The 23015-nt window shown below is 35.7% G+C and overlaps 1 protein-coding gene across 4 annotated transcripts in view; it reads left to right on the plus strand.

Moving 5' to 3' along the window:
- USP9X (ubiquitin specific peptidase 9 X-linked) overlaps window positions 1–23015 on the plus strand; it is a 121912-nt gene that overhangs the window by 94171 nt on the left and 4726 nt on the right. For all 4 annotated transcript variants that reach the window (XM_036839142.1, XM_036839145.1, XM_036839144.1 and 1 more), the window contains 11 exons: window positions 2059–2279; window positions 4846–5036; window positions 8620–8793; window positions 11484–11625; window positions 12876–13629; window positions 14024–14147; window positions 15010–15235; window positions 15746–15875; window positions 18570–18755; window positions 19202–19422; window positions 19653–19741. In XM_036839142.1, coding sequence (XP_036695037.1) covers window positions 2059–2279; window positions 4846–5036; window positions 8620–8793; window positions 11484–11625; window positions 12876–13629; window positions 14024–14147; window positions 15010–15235; window positions 15746–15875; window positions 18570–18755; window positions 19202–19422; window positions 19653–19741 — 2458 coding nt within the window. The remainder of the gene's footprint in view (window positions 1–2058; window positions 2280–4845; window positions 5037–8619; window positions 8794–11483; window positions 11626–12875; window positions 13630–14023; window positions 14148–15009; window positions 15236–15745; window positions 15876–18569; window positions 18756–19201; window positions 19423–19652; window positions 19742–23015) is intronic.

The following is a 23015-nucleotide window of genomic DNA, read 5'->3' on the forward strand; positions in this document are numbered from 1 at the left end:
TTCAGTCAAATCTGGACTAAAATCCAAACTCCAGAATAATAGTCAAATTTCAGAGTTCAAACTTAAAAATTCAAATTACATGCACTGGAAAACCTTTCAGGCCCTCACTTTAGAAGCTCTTTAATGTTATTTTCATATGAGTTCTAAGAAAATCTGGTTTTAAAGATTAGAATGTGAGAAGATAACATTTTAGTGCCCTTGGTCCTCAGTTACTGCTCACATGAAGCCCATGAAACAGACTGTAGACTGTAGATCTTACTGATATAGAACTGAAGCTCAAAAGGGATGAGGGCAATATAAAATGACTGAGACAGCAGAAATAAGAAAGCAAACCACAATGGAGGCTGTTCTGTTTTAGGAGAAAACCATTTATCTACAAAGCTTAAGAATATAATTGATGATAGTAAATCTTTAAGAACATGTCAGATTATTTTTTGATATGTTGTATTTTAGAATATAAGGACTTTTTAATAACATTTTAGGAGATTCTGATTAAAGTTCTTAAAGGTTAGACAGTTATTCTATCAAATTTGTATATAGTAGGGTGGGGGTTTTTGTTTGTTTTTAAACAAATCCACACTTTTATTTATTTAGTTTTCAATAAGTTTAAACCCTCAAGGGGTACAGCAGCACACAGATTCTGTGGCCAATGGCCTTAGCAGGAAGGTTGCTTTGGAATTTGACACGAACCAAGCCAGTGTTTCCATGAGCACAAGTTACCTTTCCCCAGATTCTTCTGGTTTTGTTCAGTTTGCCACCAGGAGTCGCTGTTGTTCTTTGCTTTGTACACATGAGCACGTCTCTTGCCCAGGTAGAATTCAGTTTCATCTTGGGCATAAACACCTTCAATTTTAAGAAGAGGAACCCTCTGGTTTCACAGGACCCTGCTTATAGCCAGCAAAAATAGAGCATTGGACCACAGCCTTCCAGACCTATTTGCTGTTTTAGAAGTCCTGTTCCCAGCACTCCTCCACAGGCTCCAGGATGGCAGAAAGAGAAAGGCCGCTTGTTCTTAAGTAGTACATTTGTGTGGCAAAAATGTCAAGTACCAGAGAAGGATGTATTCTAAAACATTTTTCCTGCCCATTCCATTCCCCTGGTCCCCTTTGATAGCTGTAACCGTTATCTTCAGTTCATGTCTATCCTCCCAGAATCTCTGAGTATGCAAAATCCACATACAAAATCTTTGTTTGTTTGTTTAGTTTTTTAACCACAGATTGGTCTGGAGTGCACAGTGTTCTTCACTTTGTTTTCCCCTTAATATATCTGTGATCATTTCCTATCAACACATAAATATTTATCTAAATCCATTTATTAGCTATATACCTTTCTACCTTTCAGTTCAATATACTATATAATTTATATAACTGGTCTTATAGATGATGATATGTACATTTTTTCCAGGTTTATACTAGGTAGAGGGAGGTAGGCAGTGATTTACAGTTCTCACAGAACTCAAATCCACTATCTTGTTTGCTCCTCAAAATAACATTGTGATTATAGGCAAAGCACGTGTTACTCTTATTACTACATTTATTAAGAAGGAAACAGAGGCTTGCCTGAAGATGAAAGAGTTGGTAAGCATCAGAACCTGGATGTGAACCCAGGTGGTATCTTAGGATTATTTAAAACTTAGTAAGCTATCATATGTTGATATATTTGTATAACATTTCATGCCAGAATGAGTTTGAAGGCACTTGAAAAAACATATAAAAGTAAAAAAAGTTAAAGTTCATAATGACTAAATTATAATAAAGTTAAAAGTAAAGTTAACATGTAGAAATTAGCCTTGTACCATCTTGTGAGACTGCTGAGACTGCCATAGAAGCAACATCAGATAAAGCATGGGTTCATAGATGGTGGGCTAAGAATCTATAGAGTGGTACTTGTTGCTGTGTATCTTCGATTTGTTGAGGGTGAAATGCATACCTAGAGCACTATTTCAGGTGGCTATAGGAGTAGTGGAATTGTTGGTAATGTTAATTTATCAGCTTAATAAAGTCTAAAGTGGACAAAATGTTTTTATTCGTGCTACAAGAATCTTTTGTCTTCTCTCAGCTTGTGAAGCACTTACTGAGTGGGAATATCTGCCACCTGTTGGACCCCGCCCACCAAAAGGATTTGTGGGGCTGAAAAACGCTGGTGCTACTTGTTATATGAATTCTGTGATTCAGCAACTCTACATGATTCCGTCCATTAGGAATGGTATTCTTGCAATTGAAGGCACAGGTAGCGATGTAGATGATGATATGTCTGGGGATGAGAAGCAGGACAACGAGGTAAATTTTATTTAGCATTTTTGTTTTCTGTGTTTGAAGTTCTGATACGAGATATAGTTGTTCTCGCTTAGAAAGCGTTAGACTTTCACTGGACCTGTTGGCAAATATTTGAAAATAAAGCTAGAATCTCCCAGCACAGACTGCTACCTCGACATAGTGCTCACTACCTACCAGACTTGCAGCTACAGTTAATTTTTATGATAGTTCATATGTTTTAAAGCAACAGTTAATGTACTCACTTTTGGGGGTTTGGTATAATTTAGAGTTTGTATAATGATAAGAATCTTCATTTTTAATAATAGTCTAAATTATATTTTTACTTTTCTGTTTGATATTTTAATTATGTATCTCCATATATTTATGCCAAGATAATGTGCTATGCCAGTTTCATTGTCTGTGCTTACTTTTAGATTACTTTCGCATTTCTCCCAGATCATAACTATTTTTGCTTAGGAAACAAACTTCTACTTGTGACAAAATTTAGGCTCCTACCAAGTATCCAATGCAGAATAAAGCTGTGAAAAAATTAGGTTGTAGTGGTGGATCAGAGTTGACATAACTGTGGCATGGTTCTTTAAAGAAGAGACTATGGCCAGACTTAATAAGCTGTGGTCATGTTTGCGTCCACCCTGTATTTCTTTGTTTTTATTTGACCTTTTCCCACTCATGGTGTTGTGTTGGTGAGAGCTGAAGAGAGAAGCCAGAGCATGCTCTGATTGCAGTAAATATCTTAAATGGTTCTTCTCTCATTCCCTCTCTTCAGTCACCGAACTATTTGCTCTGAGGTAGTTTATTACTTACAGGGAGGGTTTCTGAAACATACACTAGACCCCAACTCCTCCCTAGGTCTGCTGAACCGCATCATCCAGGGATTGGGGTCTGAGCGTTTTTACTTTTTTAAGAAGCTTCCTAGGCATTGCTCACACCATATACCGGGTTAAGAACCACTGCTCTGGGTGAAAATTGGAGCTCAGATTCTAGTTCTGTGATTCATCACATCTCTAGGTTGTTGAGTTAAGCACAGTAGAGATAGCTAATTGTACCAGCAAACAAAGTATGATACAGTTCAAATAAGGTGTCTCAACTTTGCTCTCATGGTACCCTCTGCTCTGTGTTGTCTCGGCACCCCATTGCACTGTGGGGTGTTTTGGTTTTGGTTTTTTGCCTGTGTGCTTTTTTCCTTCCCTAGACTAAGTTTCTCGTGGGCAGGGACTGGACATTGTCTATTTCTACATCCAGGTCCCACACAGAGTTCTGCAGCCACCATTCTCTTTCCGTCTCTATGAATTTGACTATTCTAGGTACCTCATATAAGTGGAATCATACCATATTTGTTTTTTTGTGACAGGCTTGTTTGACTTAATGTAACGACCATTTCATAGCATGTGTCAGAATTTCCTTTCTTTTAAAGGCTGAATAACATTCCTTTGAATGTATATACCACATTTTGTTTATCCATTTATTCATCAGTGGACATTTGGGTTGCTTCCATCTTTTTGTGGGGGGTGGTGCACACGGCGCGGCCTGCGGGATCTTAGTTCCCGACCAGGGATCGAACCCGCTTCCCCTGCATTGGGAGCACAGAGTCTTAACCACTGGACCGCCAGGGAAGTCCCTGATTCCACCTTTTGATGGAATTCAAAATTGTGAATAATGCTGCTCTGAACATGGGTATACAAATATCTCTTCAGGACCTTTCTTGCAGTTCTTTTGGGTGTTTTACCCAGAAGTGGAATTGCTGGGTCATTTGATAGTTTTATTTTTAATTTTTTTAGGAACTGTTTTCTACAGTGGCTGCACCATTTTACATTTCCCACCAACAGTGTGCAAAGGTTCCAATTTCTTTGCACAGAACTTTTTCATTTTCATGAAGTCCAGTATGTCTCTATTCTTTCGTTGCCTGTGCATTTGGTGTCATATCCGATAAATCATTGTCAAATCCAATGTCGTGAAGTTTTTGCTCTATGTTTTAGGAGTTTCATAGTTTTAGCTCTTACATTCAAATCTTTGATCTCTATTGAGTAAATTTTTGTGTATAGTGTTAGGGAAAAGTCCAACCTTATTCCTTTGCCTATGGATATCTAGTTTTTCCAGCACCATTTGTTGAAGAGTACTACTAATCTTAATATGTATATTGTATTGAATGTTTACAAGTCTGAGCACTCTATATACATTATCTCATATAATCCTCACAACAGCTACATGAAGAATGTGTTAACCCATTTACACATGAGGCACTTAATTGCTCAAAGTTACTTAGCTTATAAGTAGCAAAGCCTGCATTTGTGTCCAGTTCAGTCTAAGTTAATCACTTTTACTGTATTTTGCTATATTACCTACCTCTACGATACTTAGGGTTATTCCTTTATGACAACTCTTATGTGAAAGGGGTGGGGATATAAACACTGATATTGTAAACTAAAATTTATAAATTGAAAGTTAAGTGCTTTGGAAATAAATAGAAGTACAGGTGATTTGTTCACTAATCGTTTGGCATTTGTCTCAACATATTTTTACTATACTTTGAAGTTAGATTAGCTCATTAATGATAACTTTTGGTTTCTAGAGCAATGTTGATCCCAGAGATGATGTATTTGGATACCCTCAACAATTTGAAGAGAAACCAGCATTAAGTAAAACAGAAGATAGGAAAGAGTACAATATTGGTGTTCTAAGACACCTTCAGGTCATCTTTGGTCATTTAGCTGCTTCTCGACTACAGTACTATGTGCCCAGAGGATTTTGGAAACAGTTCAGGTAAACTATGGATGAATAGTAATTGGGATACTGCTTAAACCTTTATGACTATCTCATGACACTAACATTAAACTTCTAAAACCTATACTGGAAGGCACTTTTATGTTTAATATTTAAGCAGTAGTAATAATCAAACTTTACTTCATAGTTAGGTTAGTTTTCTCATTGTCCCCAAAGGAGGTAGAAACTGTAATAGTAAGAGGCAACATTCTTTAGTCTCTTAAGATGTTAATAATTTTTTATTTTGAAAGCTTCTAATATTTACATAAGTAGGGAGAAGAGTATGATCCCTTATGTATTCATCACTCAGCTTCAACAGTTGTCAACTCATGGCCAATCTTCTTTCATCTACACTGCCATCTACTTCTTTTTAGATTGTTTTGAAGCAAATACATAATTTCATCCATAAATATGTCAGTGTGTATCTCTAACGTCTTTTTTTTTTAACATGACCATGATACTATTATCATGTCTTATAAAAATTCCTTAATATCCTTGTCAATGTCTGCTTTTACCCAATTACCTCATAATTGTTTTTTACTATAAATTTTTTGAAATCATGATCCAAGTGAAGTCCATATGCTGCAGATGTTGACATGACTCTTTAGTCTCTTCTAATCTTTTTTCACCCTTGTAGTTATTTGTTGGGGAGAAAAAAAACCAAACAAACAGGTAGTTAGCTCTGTAAATTTTCCCATCTGGATTTTATTGATGGGATCCCTGTGGTGTTTTCTGTTTTCCTCAGTCCCCTGTATGTCATATAAATAGGTAGTGAGATCTAGAGGCTTGATCAAATTCAGGTGTGATTTTTCTTTTTCTGGAGTGGATAGATAAGGCTTGCTTCGTAGGTGATAACGATGACCTCAATGAGAAGTACATAATGTCTGTCTGTCTGTCTCTGTCTTATAACAGCCATTGATCATCATTGCCTAAATGCAGCATTTCATCAGGATTACAAAATGGCAACATTCTAATTTTATCATTCTTTCATTTATTAGCTAGAGGAGATCTATAAAGGAAAACTTCCCCATAGCAACTCTTTGGCTATTCTAATGTACAATTTTATAGGAAAGGTGCGATAAATACGTTGGGTTTTGTTGTTGTTAATTTTTTTAAAATCTTCGATTATGTCTTGATCTTATTTCTCTGGCTTCATTTATTTCATTTGTTTTTTTTTATCATCGCCTATCATGTCGTGCACTGTGCTAAAATACTGTAGTACAACCACATATCTGTACTGTGTATGAGAATGCTATAATCCTTCATAGCATTGGATTTTTTAAATAATACTTTTTTTTTTTTTTCTGTTTTTTGCCTGCACTGCACGGCTTGTGGGATCTTAGTTCCCCAACCAGGGATTGAACCTGAGCCCTTTGCAGTGAAAGCATGGAGTCCTAACCACTGGACCGCCAGGGAATTCCCTTAAATAATACTCCTTAGAATCCCTTCAAGGTATCTCCCAGACAGCTGAGAGCAAGAGAAGCAAAGGGTCACCTGACACTGCCGCTCTCGTCCACCTTCCCTGCTTCAATCAGAGCAGCTCCCCTTTTACCTACAAGGATACTACTTAGATTTCTTTTGAAACCACTGCTTTGTAATACAATGACCTCCCTATGACTCACCGCATAAATTCTTCCGATTCCTCTAACTAGGCCCCCTACTTAATCCATACTTATTGGCTTGCATGCACCACCCTCCTTCCCGGCTCTGCTTTTGCTCTTTTGGTCCCATCACCTCTCAACACCTCTCAACACCTCTCGTCTTCCTCTCTGACTATTCTGGTTCTCATTCTTTCTCTAGCTTGTCTCGTCTCTGCCATAAGGCTTTTAGCATTTCTGTTCCTCCTCTTCCAAATTACTCTCAAGCTTTTTGAGCTTTTGTCTTAAAATTTGTCATTCAGTTACAGTTATTGCTTATCTTATAATGCACTTGCATTTTTGACTTCTTAATTAATTACTCCCTATGCTAGTGGAGCTCGCAGTTTGTCTAGACTAGCACTTTTGGATTATCTACACTTTAGACACATAATATACTCTAGATACATGTGGGTTAGTTAACCACATTTCCCACCCCTGATTTTTTATATTGAAGAATTTCAAACCAACAGAAAAGGTAAAGTAGTATAATAATCACCTTTATGATATATACTCTTTACCCAGATTCACCAATTGTTAACATTTTGCCATATTTGCTTATATGTATACTTGGGTTTTGGTTTTTGTTTGTTTTTTCTAAACGAGTTGATAGTTGCAAATATGACACTTTAACCCCCCTACATGCTTCAACATGTATCCTCTAAGAATAAGGACATTTTTCTATGTAATGTTTAATACAGTTATCACATGCATGAAATTTAATATTTAGTAATGCCTGATAATTCATCAATATGTATTTCAATTTCCCCAAAATATTCTTTCTGACTTTTTTTTTCCAATTCCAGATTGGTATCCTAGAAGGAATCACAAGTATTTGGTTGTTACCTCTTTAGTCTTCTCTAAAATAATCTCCCTAACTTGTCATGACCTTTATGGTACTTTCTTGATTTGTATGATTATTTCCCCATGATTAGATTCAAGTTAAGCTTTTTGGCAAGATAACTACATAGGTGATGTTATTATATGCTTCTCATTGCATTGCATTCAGAGGCACATGATATCAGTTTATCTGATTATTGGTGATGTTAGCTTTGATCCCTTGGTGTCTTAACAAATCTCTCCATTGTAAAATATCTTTTAACAAGTGATATATTTGATTTCTAACTCACTATATGCAAATTTAACAGCTGAAATATAATTAGGGTGAGATTATTTGCTACATAGTAGAAGTGTTGCAAAGGAGTTTATTAAAAGACAATTAGTTCCTCTTGCATACTTAAAATACATTTGTCATATCTGTTGCTTAGAATGAATTCACTTATATTCTCTATGTATATTACTCTATAAATACAAAATTAGATGTCATAGTTTCCAGCAGTGCCTAGGTTTTATTAGTATCACTTCTTATTTTGTCATTCACATAATTGATATTTTCTTTTCTCAGGATTGATTTACCTAATTTAAATCCTCAGATTATTCAAAAGAGATGAACTGTAAAACAAGTCAAACCTTTCTCTTTTCGATCGGAAAAGTCAATTTAATTAAGAGTAAATATTATCTTTGCACTGTATCTGTAACCCAAAATTTAAGCAAAACGAAAGAAATGAAGTAGTAATTATCTACGTAAGAGTAAGATCAGCCACCCAATTTTAACAGTGTCTTCAGTTGGATTCAAAATGCATGCTTCTACTACATTACCTACAGAAACCATCCTTCCTGGAGCTCTACTGTCCATCCAGCCACACCAGTAGCTTCATGGTATTTCTCCCCCAGTGAAGTACCACTTTTACTATGAATCTCACTTTCTTCCCCACAGCAATCGATAACATAAACGGCATTTGTTTTTTGCTACTTCCTGTAGTTGAGGAATAAAATCTCAGTTTTTGTGGTGTCATTTATGGTTGTATTGCTTTTTTCCTGAAAAATATATTGTATATATTGTTCTGGGAGTGTCGCACATTACATATTTTACTCCATTCATTTCTTAGGCTTTGGGGTGAGCCTGTTAATCTTCGTGAACAACATGATGCTTTAGAATTTTTTAATTCATTGGTGGATAGTTTAGATGAAGCTTTGAAAGCCTTAGGACACCCAGCTATGCTAAGTAAAGTTTTAGGAGGTTCCTTTGCTGATCAGAAGATTTGCCAAGGCTGCCCACATAGGTAAGTGCTAATTTCATACTTGAAGTGTATGTTGTACTGTTTATTTTTACTATTAGTTATGTACAAAAGTGAAGTACGCTACCGATTACTAAATACCTGAGGCTGGATGAATTACATGTTGCGCATACCTTACTACTGTGGGGGGGTTTTGTTTGTTTTCTCATTTTATTACAATGAAGTTTAACAGTACAGAAAAGTCTCATGACCTTTATGGGTCTGTTTGTTTTTGTCAAATAATACTTGGTTCCTTTAACTCCACCTAAGCTCTTACTATTTCATACTCTCACATGTTCTTATGTGTGATCATGCCTAAGAAAATAAAATGGTATTTTGCATAGCTACAGGTATTACTTATGAATTTGCCCTTTATCTTAGAATTAAAATAGTTATAATATTGTAAATATGTTAAGTTTAGAAGATGACAGGCATGGAGCACTATTTCCTATACAAATGAAATACTGACTTTTTGAAAATAACATTGATTACTGTCATTGTCTTTAAGGTATGTTTCCCACACAAAATCTTTATAGCAAAAGCTGACTAAACAAATTGGGTTTTGGTGTTTTTTGGTTTTCGGTTTTTGGTTTTCTTAAAGGGGAAGTTGATTAAGGGCTCTTGTTGAAAATAGTTAACTATTAAAGTTCATTACTGATAGATACACGTTTATGCCTATTGTATGGAAGTTTTACTTTGGAACTTCTCATGTATGTTGTCAATTACAGACTATCACAGTAGGATAGTATTTTCTGCAAGGCTAAACAGCATTATATACAGTCATAGGTTGTGTGTGTATGTGCTTTATTTTTGAACACAGGGAAATGATTGAGGAAGTGCTAATACTATATGTAAATGTTAAACTACTCATTCTGAATGAGGCCATAAAATTGTTTGCATAGACTGGGCAACTTTTTTTTTTTTTTTTAATGTCTTTATTGGAGTATAATTGCTTTACAATGGTATGTTAGTTTCTGCTGTATAACAAAGTAAATCAGCTATACGTATACATATATCCCCATATCCCCTCCCTCTTGCGTCTCCCTCCCACCCTCCCTATCCCACCCCTCTAGGTGGTCACAAAGCACCGAGCTGATCTCCCTGTGCTATGCAGCTGCTTCCCACTAGCTATCTGTTTTACGTTTGGTAGTGTATATATGTCCATGCCACTCTCTCACTTCGTCCCAGCTTACCCTTCCCCCTCCCCGTATCCTCAAGTCCATTCTCTAGTAGGTCTGTGTCTTTATTCCCATCTTGAGACTGGGCAACTTTTGTTCCTTTTGAAAGATCTTGTGCATTAGGTGGACAATAAAATTGTCATTTTAACCTCCTGTTTTTAATTACTGATAAAGATAAAATTTTGTGGTCATCTGTTTTGGTCAGTTTTTCTTGGTTTGTTTTAGACAGTTTTCAAAATTATTTGGAAATTATTGATTTTCTTTGCCAAGTGAAAATGTCCAGAGAGCATGATCTTAAGTAAAATCCCTAAAGTTCAAATACCTATTCCACAACTAAATTAGTCTTGTTATATGCTGGAAGGTTACATAAAGGGTCCTGAGACAATCTGTTTTAGGGTATTTATTTATCAAGAGCAGGGGTTAACAAACTGTGGACCATAGGTCAAATCCAGCCCTGCATCTGTTTTTGTTAAAGTTTTATTGGAACATACCCACTCCTTTACTTACTGTCTGACCGCTTTCACTGTAACAGCAGAGTTGAGTAGTTGCCATAGGGACCTCATGGCCCCAAAAAGCCTGTAATATTTACTATCTGGCCTTTTACAGAAAAACTTTGCTGACTTCTCAGCTTCAAATGTCCTAATTTTTAACTGGAATCATAAAATCTAATTTCTCTTTTCTCTTCTATGGGCTGTTCCCCAGTTATAGTAACAGTTTGCTTAATACTTCATATTCCATTCATGTCACTCATAAATGCCTTTATTTGTGTACCTTTTTCCCCTAACTAAATTGAAAAGCCCTAAATATGAGGGACTGTCTTAAACATTGACTATCCCACAGGGCTTTAAACATGGTAGGCACTCAGTGTATTTGTTGAGTGAATGAATTTAATGGTTGAGAATGAATTCCTCACATCCCATGTTCTAAATGTATGAAAATGTCTCATCAGAAATCTGAAAATTCCTTTGATAGAAAATTGCCACAAGGTGGGATTGTGGCTCCTATTCAGATTGCTTATCCCATATTAATTTGTGTGTTCAAACTTGTGCTTTAGTAAGGTTTCCATTACGGAAGAGGAGAAACATTTAAAAATTCAGCTCATTAATAGATCTAAACAGATAATGGCAGAAGCAGCATGGTAGACTCTAAAGAGATTGAGCTGTGAAGCCAGACAGACCTAGCTTGAAAACACCATTTCACCTAGTAATCTTGACCAAATTCACATTCTGAACCCCACTTCCCTCATCTCTGACGTGGAGATGGTGATAGAGAAATATTTGTCATGAAGACAAAGCACCTGTTATGTGTAGTGTGTAAACAACCTAATGTATGCCCAGCAGAGGATAAGTGACTCATAAATGGTAACTGTCATTTATTGGTAACATTTTATGACTTATGGGTTTTGTGTTATGTTATAAAAATTGCAAAAGTAGTTTTCATTGAGTCCATAACTAAATAAGATGTTTAGAAAACTAAGGAATAAATTCTCTTTGATCATTTCCTAAATAATATCTTTAGATACGAGTGTGAAGAATCTTTTACGACTTTGAATGTAGACATTAGAAATCACCAAAATCTTCTTGATTCTTTGGAACAATATGTCAAAGGAGATTTATTAGAAGGTGCAAATGCTTATCATTGTGAAAAATGCAATAAAAAGGTATGAATTGCCCAGTTTTGTTTAAAATAATTATGATTACATTTAATGGGTTTGGAAGAATGGTTGTTTTTGTTTGTTCTCAAAATTCACCCTCTTTATTCCCTACCCTGCTTTGTTATAGTGGTAACAGAGAGGTAGTTAAGATAACTGACTTAAGGGTCTGTCAGGTAAAGAGGATTGAGAGAAAGGTTTGTCAGGTAAAGACAATTGAGAGAAAATAGTGCCAGAAGGGCTAGGGAAAACAGGTAAAGATAAGAGTGAATCACTTCAGAGGTCATAGTAGCTTAATATCAGTCTCTTGTCTGAGTTACACAGGCACTTTTCATCCATATTCAACCAACCTGCTCTTGAACTCCTCGAAGCTACAGAGCTCATAGAGGAAAACATTTCTCCTCTCATGTCCAGAGTTGCTACCCAAGACCAAGAAGTTTGCTGAAGCCAAACTGTTAATTACTTTATTTAGCCACAAAAGATTTCTTCTACCACCTGTGTTTTTTAAACCACTTGGATCAGATTTTTAGACTCACTTGATTGGTTTTTGTCTGTGGGCATTTAACAGTTCTTTAGGAGAGACAATTTACACATACATATGGTAAATAATGTGTATCTTTCTGGGCTCCCAAGCCCTCTCACCTCTAAGTCACCTGTATTGTTTTGACTTCACATACCACTTAGAGAGGTATTAAAATCTAGAGGTTGAGATCATGAGCTGTAAAGCCATACTCCATGCCTCTCACAGCTCTAAGACTTGAGGCAAGTTCTCTCTCTAGTACTCCTATGTCTCATCCCTAAGTTTCAGGGTTGGGAGGGTTGTGAGGATTAAACGTGTTACTACTTGGACAGCACTTAGCATCATATAACTTGGCACCTAATTGCCCAATAAATATTAGCTGCTATTATTATATTTCTGTAGTTTGCTCACAGCAGACTTCATTAAAATAACAGTAAATATCAAACAAGTAATAATGGTTAGATAGCACTTCCAATATAGAAATCAGACAGCGAATAATGTCTATATCACTAATTTTTGCAAGTTGTAGCAAAAGGCATCAGCTACTTCGTATTAGTTTTAGTGAACATTTTTAAAATATCAACTGACAGAAATGCTCTGATTATGTTCATTATCATATATTTGTTTATACTTAAAATTTCAGATTAATCCTGAGAATTTAATAGTAGAGTTTTAAGTTTGGGGGTTTTTTGCAGTGGATTATAAGAGAACATCTAGTAATTTGCTCTGTTCATTTTAGGTTGATACTGTAAAGCGCTTGCTTATTAAAAAATTACCTCCTGTTCTCGCTATCCAACTAAAACGATTCGACTATGACTGGGAAAGAGAATGTGCAATCAAGTTTAATGATTACTTTGAATTTCCTCGCGAACTGGACATGGAACCTTACACAGTTGCCGGTGTTGCAAAGCTGGAAGGAGATAACGTAAACCCAGAGAGTCAGTTGATACAACAGAATGAGCAGTCTGACAGTGAGCCAGCAGGAAGCACGAAATACAGACTTGTGGGGGTGCTTGTACACAGCGGTCAGGCGAGCGGGGGACATTACTACTCTTACATCATTCAGAGGAACGGAGGAGATGGCGAGAGAAATCGCTGGTATAAATTTGATGATGGAGATGTAACTGAATGTAAAATGGATGACGATGAAGAAATGAAAAACCAGTGTTTTGGTGGAGAGTACATGGGAGAAGTATTCGATCACATGATGAAGCGCATGTCATACAGGCGCCAGAAAAGGTGGTGGAATGCTTATATACTTTTTTATGAACGATTGGACACAATAGACCAAGATGATGAGTTGATAAGGTATATATCAGAGCTTGCTATCACCACAAGACCCCATCAGATCATTATGCCATCAGCCATTGAGAGAAGTGTACGGAAACAGAATGTGCAATTCATGCATAACCGAATGCAGTACAGTACGGAATATTTTCAGTTTATGAAAAAACTGCTTACATGTAATGGTGTTTGCTTAAATCCTCCTCTAGGTAAGTATCACGAATTTAGCTTCTTAGTAATAAAGCATACCTCTTCTTTTACTTGCAGGGTTTCTTAGCAGGCATCAACGTGTTTGTTTTCTCTCTTTTTGGTTGTTTTAAAGTCATGTTTCAGATGACTGTTACCTTTGAGCTTTATATGTTGTCTTGCCATTTAGAGACAGAGGAGCTTTTGTTTGTTACAACAGTTTGGTTTTTTTACTCAAGCATTAGTTGAAGGGTGCTTTACTGAACTACTAAGAATTATTTCATAAGTAGCCCAGGGGTTTTAACATAGTTAGGACTTGGAAAATTGTTGATAATGCAGATTTGTTTTTGAAAATGAAAATGGGGCTTGAGCACAGAAATTTGTTTGACTATTTTTTAATCTACATTTTATTTTTAGGGCAAGATCACCTGTTGCCTGAAGCAGAAGAAATCACTATGATTAGTATTCAGCTTGCCGCTAGGTTCCTCTTTACCACAGGATTTCACACCAAGAAAGTAGTCCGTGGCTCTGCCAGTGATTGGTACATTGCTTTGAATTTTCATTCCTATTATTACTGGCATTTAGTTTGGTTCTTTAATATACTGCTTTATTTTTTCCAAGCCATGATAATCTCATTTCAGATTTGGAATGCAGAATTTAAAAAATCTTGGTAGTGATAGTGAGAGAAATCATATTTAAATAATTACTGAGTGGTGGGATGAATTGGGAGATTGGGAGATTGACATATATACATTAATATGTATAAAATAGATAACTAATAAGAACCTGTATAGAAAATAAATTTAAAAAATAATTACTGAGATTAAATACCGCCTTTTATTATTCAGAAGTTGGCTTCTGCTTCTGTTACCTTGTATCATATCTTTGACATCTCTGTACAAAACATTACAGGATGATACTTAAAAGTCTAAGCTATCTAATCACAAAAGTATTAACATTTTAGCTTCCCTAGATTAAATTCAGCCATAGATTAAAAAGGTAGAAACTTAAAATGAGTTTAAGTTTTTAACTGTATAAATTTAGAGGCCATTATAATACCTCGATTCAACAATATTTACTTACTATTCTAGTGGTAAGATGTTAAGGGAATGGGGATTATTGTTTTGTCATTGAACCTAGGAAGAGTTTGGTCATGGATTTGTAGAGGACTGTGTAAGTTTTCGTCTATTTATTTTGTCACTCTGTGAAAATAGACCAAGTCATAGTATTTATCTTTTTAATATTAGTGCTAGAAGCTACCATTGCTGGTTCTCTCCCTCCAGTAGTAAAAGAAGTTCTTTGATTTTTTTTTTGTTTGTTTGGTTCATAGAGACCCATCCCTGTACTATAGGAAACATGTTACTGAATCGATATTCATAGATTTTTGTTTGGTTTTGTCTTAGGTATGATGCATTATGTATTCTCCTTCGTCACAGCAAGAATGTACGTTTTTGGTTTGCTCACAATGTCCTTTTTAATGTTTCAAATCGCTTCTCTGAATACCTTCTGGAGTGCCCTAGTGCAGAAGTGAGAGGTGCATTTGCAAAACTTATAGTTTTTATTGCACATTTTTCCTTGCAAGATGGGCCATGTCCTTCACCTTTTGCATCTCCAGGACCTTCTAGTCAGGTAATTGCCCAGTTAACAGAAATAAATTCTGTTTCCTGGAAGTTGAAGTCACAGATATACGTGCATCTGTTTGATACGTTTACCTAACAAACGTGCATGAGCACGTAATAACCATAGAGTCCGATGCCTCAATGTTTATATGAGTTGCATTTAAAGTACTCCCCAGCAGTGAATAGTGACTATTGGCTCTTTAAAAACATAACGGAATTTTCTGTTAATTCAGTTACATTCAGTGGCTTAGTTATACACTTACTGTTATATAAATTTAAATGGACTTCCATTTGTTAAAACTTAGAACAGTATGAAGCCTCTATAATGAAATCTACATTGGATCTTCATCCCCTTTCCTAAAAAGCAACCCTTTTTAATAATTTCTTGTGTGATCAGTCCTTCCAGAAATTTCTGCCTATATTTAACATGTATATGTGCATGTCCCTTTTTCATGCAAAGAGAATTATATCATACGTGCACCTTGTTGCTGAAAAACAACCAATGTTTTATCCTTTACAGGCTTATGACAACTTAAGCCTGAGTGATCACTTACTAAGAGCAGTACTAAATCTACTGAGAAGAGAAGTTTCAGAGCATGGGCGTCATTTACAGCAGTATTTCAACCTGTTTGTAATGTATGCCAATTTAGGTAAGAATTTAAGTTTTCATAATTCTCTTTTAATGTATTAAGTAATGACGTCATGTAAGTCACATGATGAAATATAACCTGATCTAAAATAGAAACAGTGTTCCATAAAACCTATTGTGAATTTTATCTGAAGCTTTTTTTTTTTTACACTGCACTTTTCTCCTTGTATTTTATCATTATTTATGCATGTGTCTTATCTCTGCACCAGACAAAGGTCAAAATCTGTATCTTAATCATATTTTTATCTCCTAAAGTAGTGGTGCTAGACCTATTTTTTTTTAAATACTGATGCCTAGGCCCCATCCCAAACCAACTGAATAAGAATTCTCAGAGCTAACACAAGGAATCCACATTTTCAAAAGGTCCCAGATGGATGTGTAATACTCACCAAGTTTGGGTAAAGGACTTAGTCTGTACGTAAGTTTTTGTTGACGTAAACTAAACTAAAATCGGGGATAATATAAATATTCACTTAAATTACCTGTTATTTATGTTAAGTTCTAAACCCAAACATCCCTGTCATTCCAGGTTTTTTGTGCATGAACTTACCAATCGCCAGTTGATCCATGGCCCTTTTAACATAAGCAACATTCTACTTTGCGTTTGTCGTCTTTTCCCTTACCTTCCCATACTGGAGATGCTTGCATATTTGTAGTTGAAAAGAATATTTATGCAAACAAGCATAAGGGGAATCTGTATTTCACACTTAGAAATGCCAAATCTTAGGTATTTATAAAAATCTCACTCTGTTCAACTCCCTTTTTAGGTATTCCCTGTTCAGAAAACATGCATCGTTGGTCCATAATCTAATCTAATTAAAATTTCCCTGCTAAAAGCAAATATGGGTCTATAAACTTTAATACGAAATCCTTAGGACCAGATATGCTTTGTGGTTCAGAACTGTTTGGTTTTAAGAAAGGTAAAATAGCCCATATGCCCTGAATTATGTAACATCCCTAGAGCAGGGTCCGAAACAGCACTTTGTAATCATACACGTGAATATTCACACTGGGAGGGGATGATTGAAGATGTAAATAGCCTCTTGTCAGTTCAGGCCAGATTTTCACAGCGACTTTATGAATGAACTTTGTTTATATTGATGTTAAGAGCTGTTTGAATCTCAGGATTTCAGATAAGGGATTTGTGGACCTGTATTTATTATACTTCTTGGAACATGGCAATAAATAAGACACCTATTTTCTAATGGGGTATAGAAGCAAATTAAAAGGTACTTGCCATAAAATATGTTTATGGCTATAATGGGGAAAATACAAAGTGCTATGGAAGTACATCATAGGGGGAGTGTGAGGGACTTAGTGGAGAAGATGTAGGAATTGGTCGGTTGAGTTTTTCCATCCAGAGTGAACAGCAGGTGCAGAGACTTGGAATAAATTCAGCATGGCTCATTGGAGGAAATGAAAGTTATTCAGTCTGACTAGAATTGATGTAATATGAGGATGGCAGGAGTGGTGAGTAGAATTCTCTAATTGTGCTATTCTGTCAAGCCTTGTGAGAGATTCTGGACTTTATCCTGAGGGCATTGATGAGCCATTGTAGAGTTTTGAATAGACATGGCTTCTAGAAAGATCCAGGCTGCAGTGTGGAATGGATTATTGGGGAGTAAGACTAGAGATTGTTAAAGTCATCTATAGATAGAAAATCGTTGTTGTGGCTTATACTGAGGAACTGGCAGTGAGCGGGATACAAGTAGTCAGATTCTGGTGCTTTTTATTGGAGATAAGGACAGTAGGATTTGGTGATTGGGTATTCGGGGAAGGGGAACACAGAAGAGATGTTAAGAATGATGCCCAGAATTCCAACTTGACAAACTGAGCAGGTAGTAGTGCCATGTACTGAGAGGGGAAACCCAGGAGGAAGAACGTGGACAGGGAATTTGAGTCTTTGTGACACCCAAATAGAGATGTCCAGTAGAGCGGTGGTCTATTTGTCTGGAAATATTTTGGAATCAGCTGAATGAAAATAGCTGGAACTTGAAGCCATTAGAGTGGGTTTGATCGTCCAGGGAAGGCATACGGTATACGGTGTGAGAAGATAGCCTGACATGGGAACTTTGAGGACCATCACTTTTGAAGAGAGGAAGGAGGACTCACAAATAAGAATAAGAAAAAACAAACAAAAAAAAAGAATAAGAAGAGATAGAAAGAAAATAAGAGAGGAACCCAAGAAAGGAGGAAATGGTTATGGTTTGAGAACTATTCCTTAGCTTTAAACCAGAAAAGGGGGCAGAAGCCAGATAGGCATGGGTTGAGGACTGGGAAGACGAGAAAGTAGAGGGAACGAGTTTAGGCGTCTTTCAAGAAGCTTGGCTGAGGAAGAAAGGCAATTCATAAAAGAATTCTTATTTCTCAGTTTTCGTCATTCACCTAATGATGAGGATTGCAGACGAGGCTAGTTCTCGAGACTCCCCAGGCCATAGAAAGTGTTTCTCTTCCTTATGCCCAGTAGGATTGGAATGTCATAGTCACTGTTTAACCATTTTAATACTTAAATCCAGTTATACTAACTCAGTAGATTTTTGGTTCTGATTGCTGAAGTAAGTAAATGCTAAGCAAAAGTGATCTTCTGATCATAAAAGTTGTAGAAAAATATTTTATTATGAAGCCCTTCCGTCCCAGTTCTTTCCTCTCATATAATTCTTCCCCTCTCTTCCTGCTTCTCCCTTCTTTATTGTAGGTGTGGCGGAGAAGACACAGCTTCTGAAATTGAGTGTACCTGCTACCTTTATGCTTGTGTCTTTAGATGAAGGTCCAGGTCCTCCAATCAAGTATCAGTATGCTGAATTAGGCAAATTATACTCAGTAGTGTCACAGCTAATCCGATGCTGCAATGTCTCGTCAAGAATGCAGTCTTCAATCAACGGTAAAGTCAAATACTCCATTCTTTACATTGGTTTTAAAGTACTGCTGGCCATATATAGTACCTGATTCAAAGTAATTCCAAAGATATTTAAAAATAAAACGAGAGTCTGAAAGTCCATGCTTGGAATATTTAATAATATTTTGAGTCCTGCACCTTTTTCTCATATTTAAAGGGAATCTTTCTGTCTACTTGTTACTGAGGTTGGTACCTTGTTTATAAAGTAGTTTAAGAATTAACTTTTATATAAAGAAAACGCCAGTGTTGCCATTTCAGTTTTACATTTTATCATCTTGATATATGTGATCATTATAATGCTTAATATTACTTTCTTTGTTGTACTCAGGAAACTTGATTTAAAATATTATTTTCATAAAATAAAAAATTCATAAGCTATTTTCTGTGGAGAAGCCGATTCGTTTTTCATTGATGACAAATCTGTATTCTAGGTAATCCTCCTCTTCCCAATCCTTTTGGTGATCCTAATTTATCACAACCTATAATGCCAATTCAGCAGAATGTGGCAGACATTTTATTTGTGAGGACAAGTTATGTGAAGAAAATCATTGAGGACTGCAGTAACTCAGAGGAAACCGTCAAATTGCTTCGTTTTTGCTGCTGGGAGAATCCTCAGTTCTCATCTACTGTCCTCAGTGAACTTCTCTGGCAGGTTAAAGGAAAATATACATTCATATGTCTCTATAATTTGATTTGTTATTCCTTTATTTTATATTTTTATTTTTTTAAATAGTTTTTTTTAAAGTATAATTGACTTTACAATTATATTAGTTTTAGGCGTGCAACATAGTGATTTGATATTTTTATACATTACACATTACGAAAGGATCACCACTGTTGCTGCTTTAAATAAGTTCTTCACCATGTCTTACCTGTTTTTAGGTTGCATATTCCTATACTTATGAACTCCGGCCCTATTTGGATCTGCTTTTGCAGATCTTACTGATTGAGGACTCCTGGCAGACTCACAGGTAGATACCCTTTTTTGTTCCTTGCCCAGCTTTTAGAGTAACTGAAATTACCAGTCGGCACATATTTTTGTTTACCTCTTGAAGATCTAATAAATGTTTTATCTTAAACAAAACATAAGAATGAATAAAAAGGTCCCCCCTTCCTCACAGTTTTATTTCATTTTTTATTTTTTGCTCTCATTGCCCAAGTTGCATACTTAATATACTAACCTTTTTCTTTCAATTGTTGTGTTTTTTGTTTGGGGGGATTTTTTTGTAAATGTTTCAATTTCATTAATGATGCTCTAGGGTTATTTTAGGATTAGATTACGTTAGTTTTAGAATTACATGAGATAACACTTGGTTATCTAAAAATAGTGCCTTCAGTAAGTACAGTCAGTTCCCATTATTCATGGTAGTTAACGGTCTGAAAGTCACTGTGAACACTGAATGAGCAAATACTAAATCATTGCTCCTGGGGAAAAAAACAGGGTTAGGTTCTTGCCAGTCTCTGGTTACTTTTCTTTTCAACCAATCAGTACATAACCTGTTTTTAATGTGTGTTTCTGTTTAAAGACACGTTATTTAATATGTATTGCTGACTTATTAACGTTGAACTCACAATAAATCGGGTCTGAACAAAGCTTATCTGACACATATTTTCTCTGCAAAGCACATCACAGCCCTTTTGGGCTTAGGAACATTAGACAGCACTTTAGCACTACACATTTGAGGCCCTTTCTAAACAGTGAGATAACACAAAGCACAAAAATGTGAAAAGCTGTCACTGAAATAGATGGGAAAAAGGATACTTGTTTACAGTATGAGCTAAAACAAGGCCGAATATCACTTTGTTCCACTTCAGATGGGAACGTGTGTTGGGCAACTCAGTTGTTTTTGCTACTCTGCACGTGACTGCAATTGCAAAGAGTTGATTTTTGCCATTACAGATAAAGTTTAGCAAGTAGGCAAAACTGCAGATATGGAATCCGTGAATAAATGAGCATGAATCGTGACTAGTTTTTCAATATACGTACGAGAGGTTTAGGAGTTAGCAATTTTTTATTTATTTGTATTTTATTATTTAATTTTTAAATTTTATTTTTAATATTTATTAATTTAGGACTAAGGTTATCCAGCTTAGCTGTCCCTCAAGGTTCCTCCAGAATTCCTCTTTTTACGTAAAAGCTTAATACATTATCCTTAATCCCAACAGCAATACAGATGATGATGAACTATGGAATTGGTTGGCAACTTTGCCAGATTGTGTAACTTCCCTCCCTACATGGACAGTAGTGTAAGAGTTTATGTTGGGAAACAATTGAGAATCCATATAACAGACTGCCTCCTGTCTGTCAGTGTAATAATTAAAACAGAAACCTGGGACTTCCCTGGCAGTCCAGTTGTTAAGACTCTTCGCTTCCATTACAGGGGGCAAGGGTTCAATCCTTGGTCGGGGAACTAAGATCCCACATGCTGCACGGCACGGCCACATAATCAATCAATCAATCAATAACAGAAACATGAAAACAAGTTTTATAACAACAAAATGCTTAAAGAGAAATTAAAATCTTGAGTCTTAGTGGGGATTGCAAATGCCAGAATTCATGAAATAATATTTTCAAATTATTCACCAGAATTACCATCATAGAGTTCCAACAGTTGAATGAATATTGTAAAAATAGCATTAAACCAGAGATCAATTTTCATTAAACACAAAATTTAGTAGTTCTAAAACTATAGCCGCTTATTTTGAATACTACCACTACTCTTCTCAATATGATCAAAGGATCTGAAACTTAAGAGTTGGTTGAAATGGAATCTAACTTTTCATTATTTTCTTTTGAAAATATTGTATGCATTTATAGCCTTAAGCCAATTAGCCACATCTTAGTTCTCTTGTTTCATTAGAGCAAGTAATAATGCTAAAGGCATGTGTGCAGGATTAAACATGGGAATTTGACTTTTGTGTAATGATAAGATTGTTGTTACGAGTCCCTGGCACCAAGCTTGAAAATAATTTTCTCATAGTGGGCTTTTAGGTCATTTAGTAAGCAGTGTGTATTTATGGAGCATCTCCCGTGGGCCTGGCACCGTTAAGCATTGGGGAACAAGGGAGGGAAAGATAATATTGATAAAAATGGCATTTGAAAGCAGTTGATTCATTATCACTTGACAAAACTGAAGGTAAAAACAGAATATACACTGCAGTGTTTCAGATTAAATAGCAGGAAGCCTGTACATGGTTGATTGTGTGGTCTGAAATGATTAAACTTTGCAAAATTACAAAGTCATGATTTCCAAACAAAACAGATTTTATAAATGCATGTAATACAAAAAAACAAAGCAAACTTGAATTTTGATTTGGAACGTTCTATTAAGTAAAATATAAGGTATACAAAAGGTTTTTTAGGTAATGTTTCTTTATTGAGGTAAAATTCACTTAACATAAGATTCACTATTTTAACCATTTTAAAGCATACAATTCAGTGGCTTTTAGTACATTCACAATGTTGTGCAACCATTACCACTGTCTAATTCCAGAACATTTTCATCACTCCAAAAGGAAAATCCAAACCCAGTTAAGCAGTCACTCCCTAGTCCTCCCATCCCCCAGCCCCTGACAACCACTAATCTGCTTTCTACCTCTATGAATTGGTCTGTCCATAGGCAAAATATCCAGGACTTGCCTGGACATCTCATATGAATGGAATCATACAATGTGTTCTTTTGTATCTGGCTTTTTTCACTTGGCATAATGTTTTCAAATTCATCCATGTTAGAGTACATATCTGTACTTCATTGCTTTTTATGGCTGAATAATATTCCATTGTATGGGTACATTACATTTTGTATATTCGTTCATCTGTTGGTAGATATTTGGGTTGTTTCCACCTTTTGGCTGCTGTGAATAATACTGTTGTGAACATTCATGTACAAGTTTTGTATTTCTTTTTAAACACCTGTTTTCAATTCTCTTGGATATATAGCTTAGAGTAGAATTGCAGGCAGGTAAATTTTAAAATATTTTTTGAAAAATTGTAAAATATTCATAACAAAATTTACCATTTTAACCATTTTTAAGTGTACAGTTTGGTGGAATTAAGTACATTCACAATATTGTGTTAACCATCACCACTATCCATCTCCAGAACTTTTTCATCATCCCAAACTGAAACTCTGTACCCATTATTCTTGCTTTCTCTGATTTTTGCCTATTCTCTAAATACCTCATATAACTGGAATCATATGATATTTGTCATTTTGGATTGGTAATAAGTTGGTACCAGGCGGC

Source organism: Balaenoptera musculus, chromosome X (assembly GCF_009873245.2).
Source record: "Balaenoptera musculus isolate JJ_BM4_2016_0621 chromosome X, mBalMus1.pri.v3, whole genome shotgun sequence".
Taxonomy (NCBI): domain Eukaryota; kingdom Metazoa; phylum Chordata; class Mammalia; order Artiodactyla; family Balaenopteridae; genus Balaenoptera; species Balaenoptera musculus.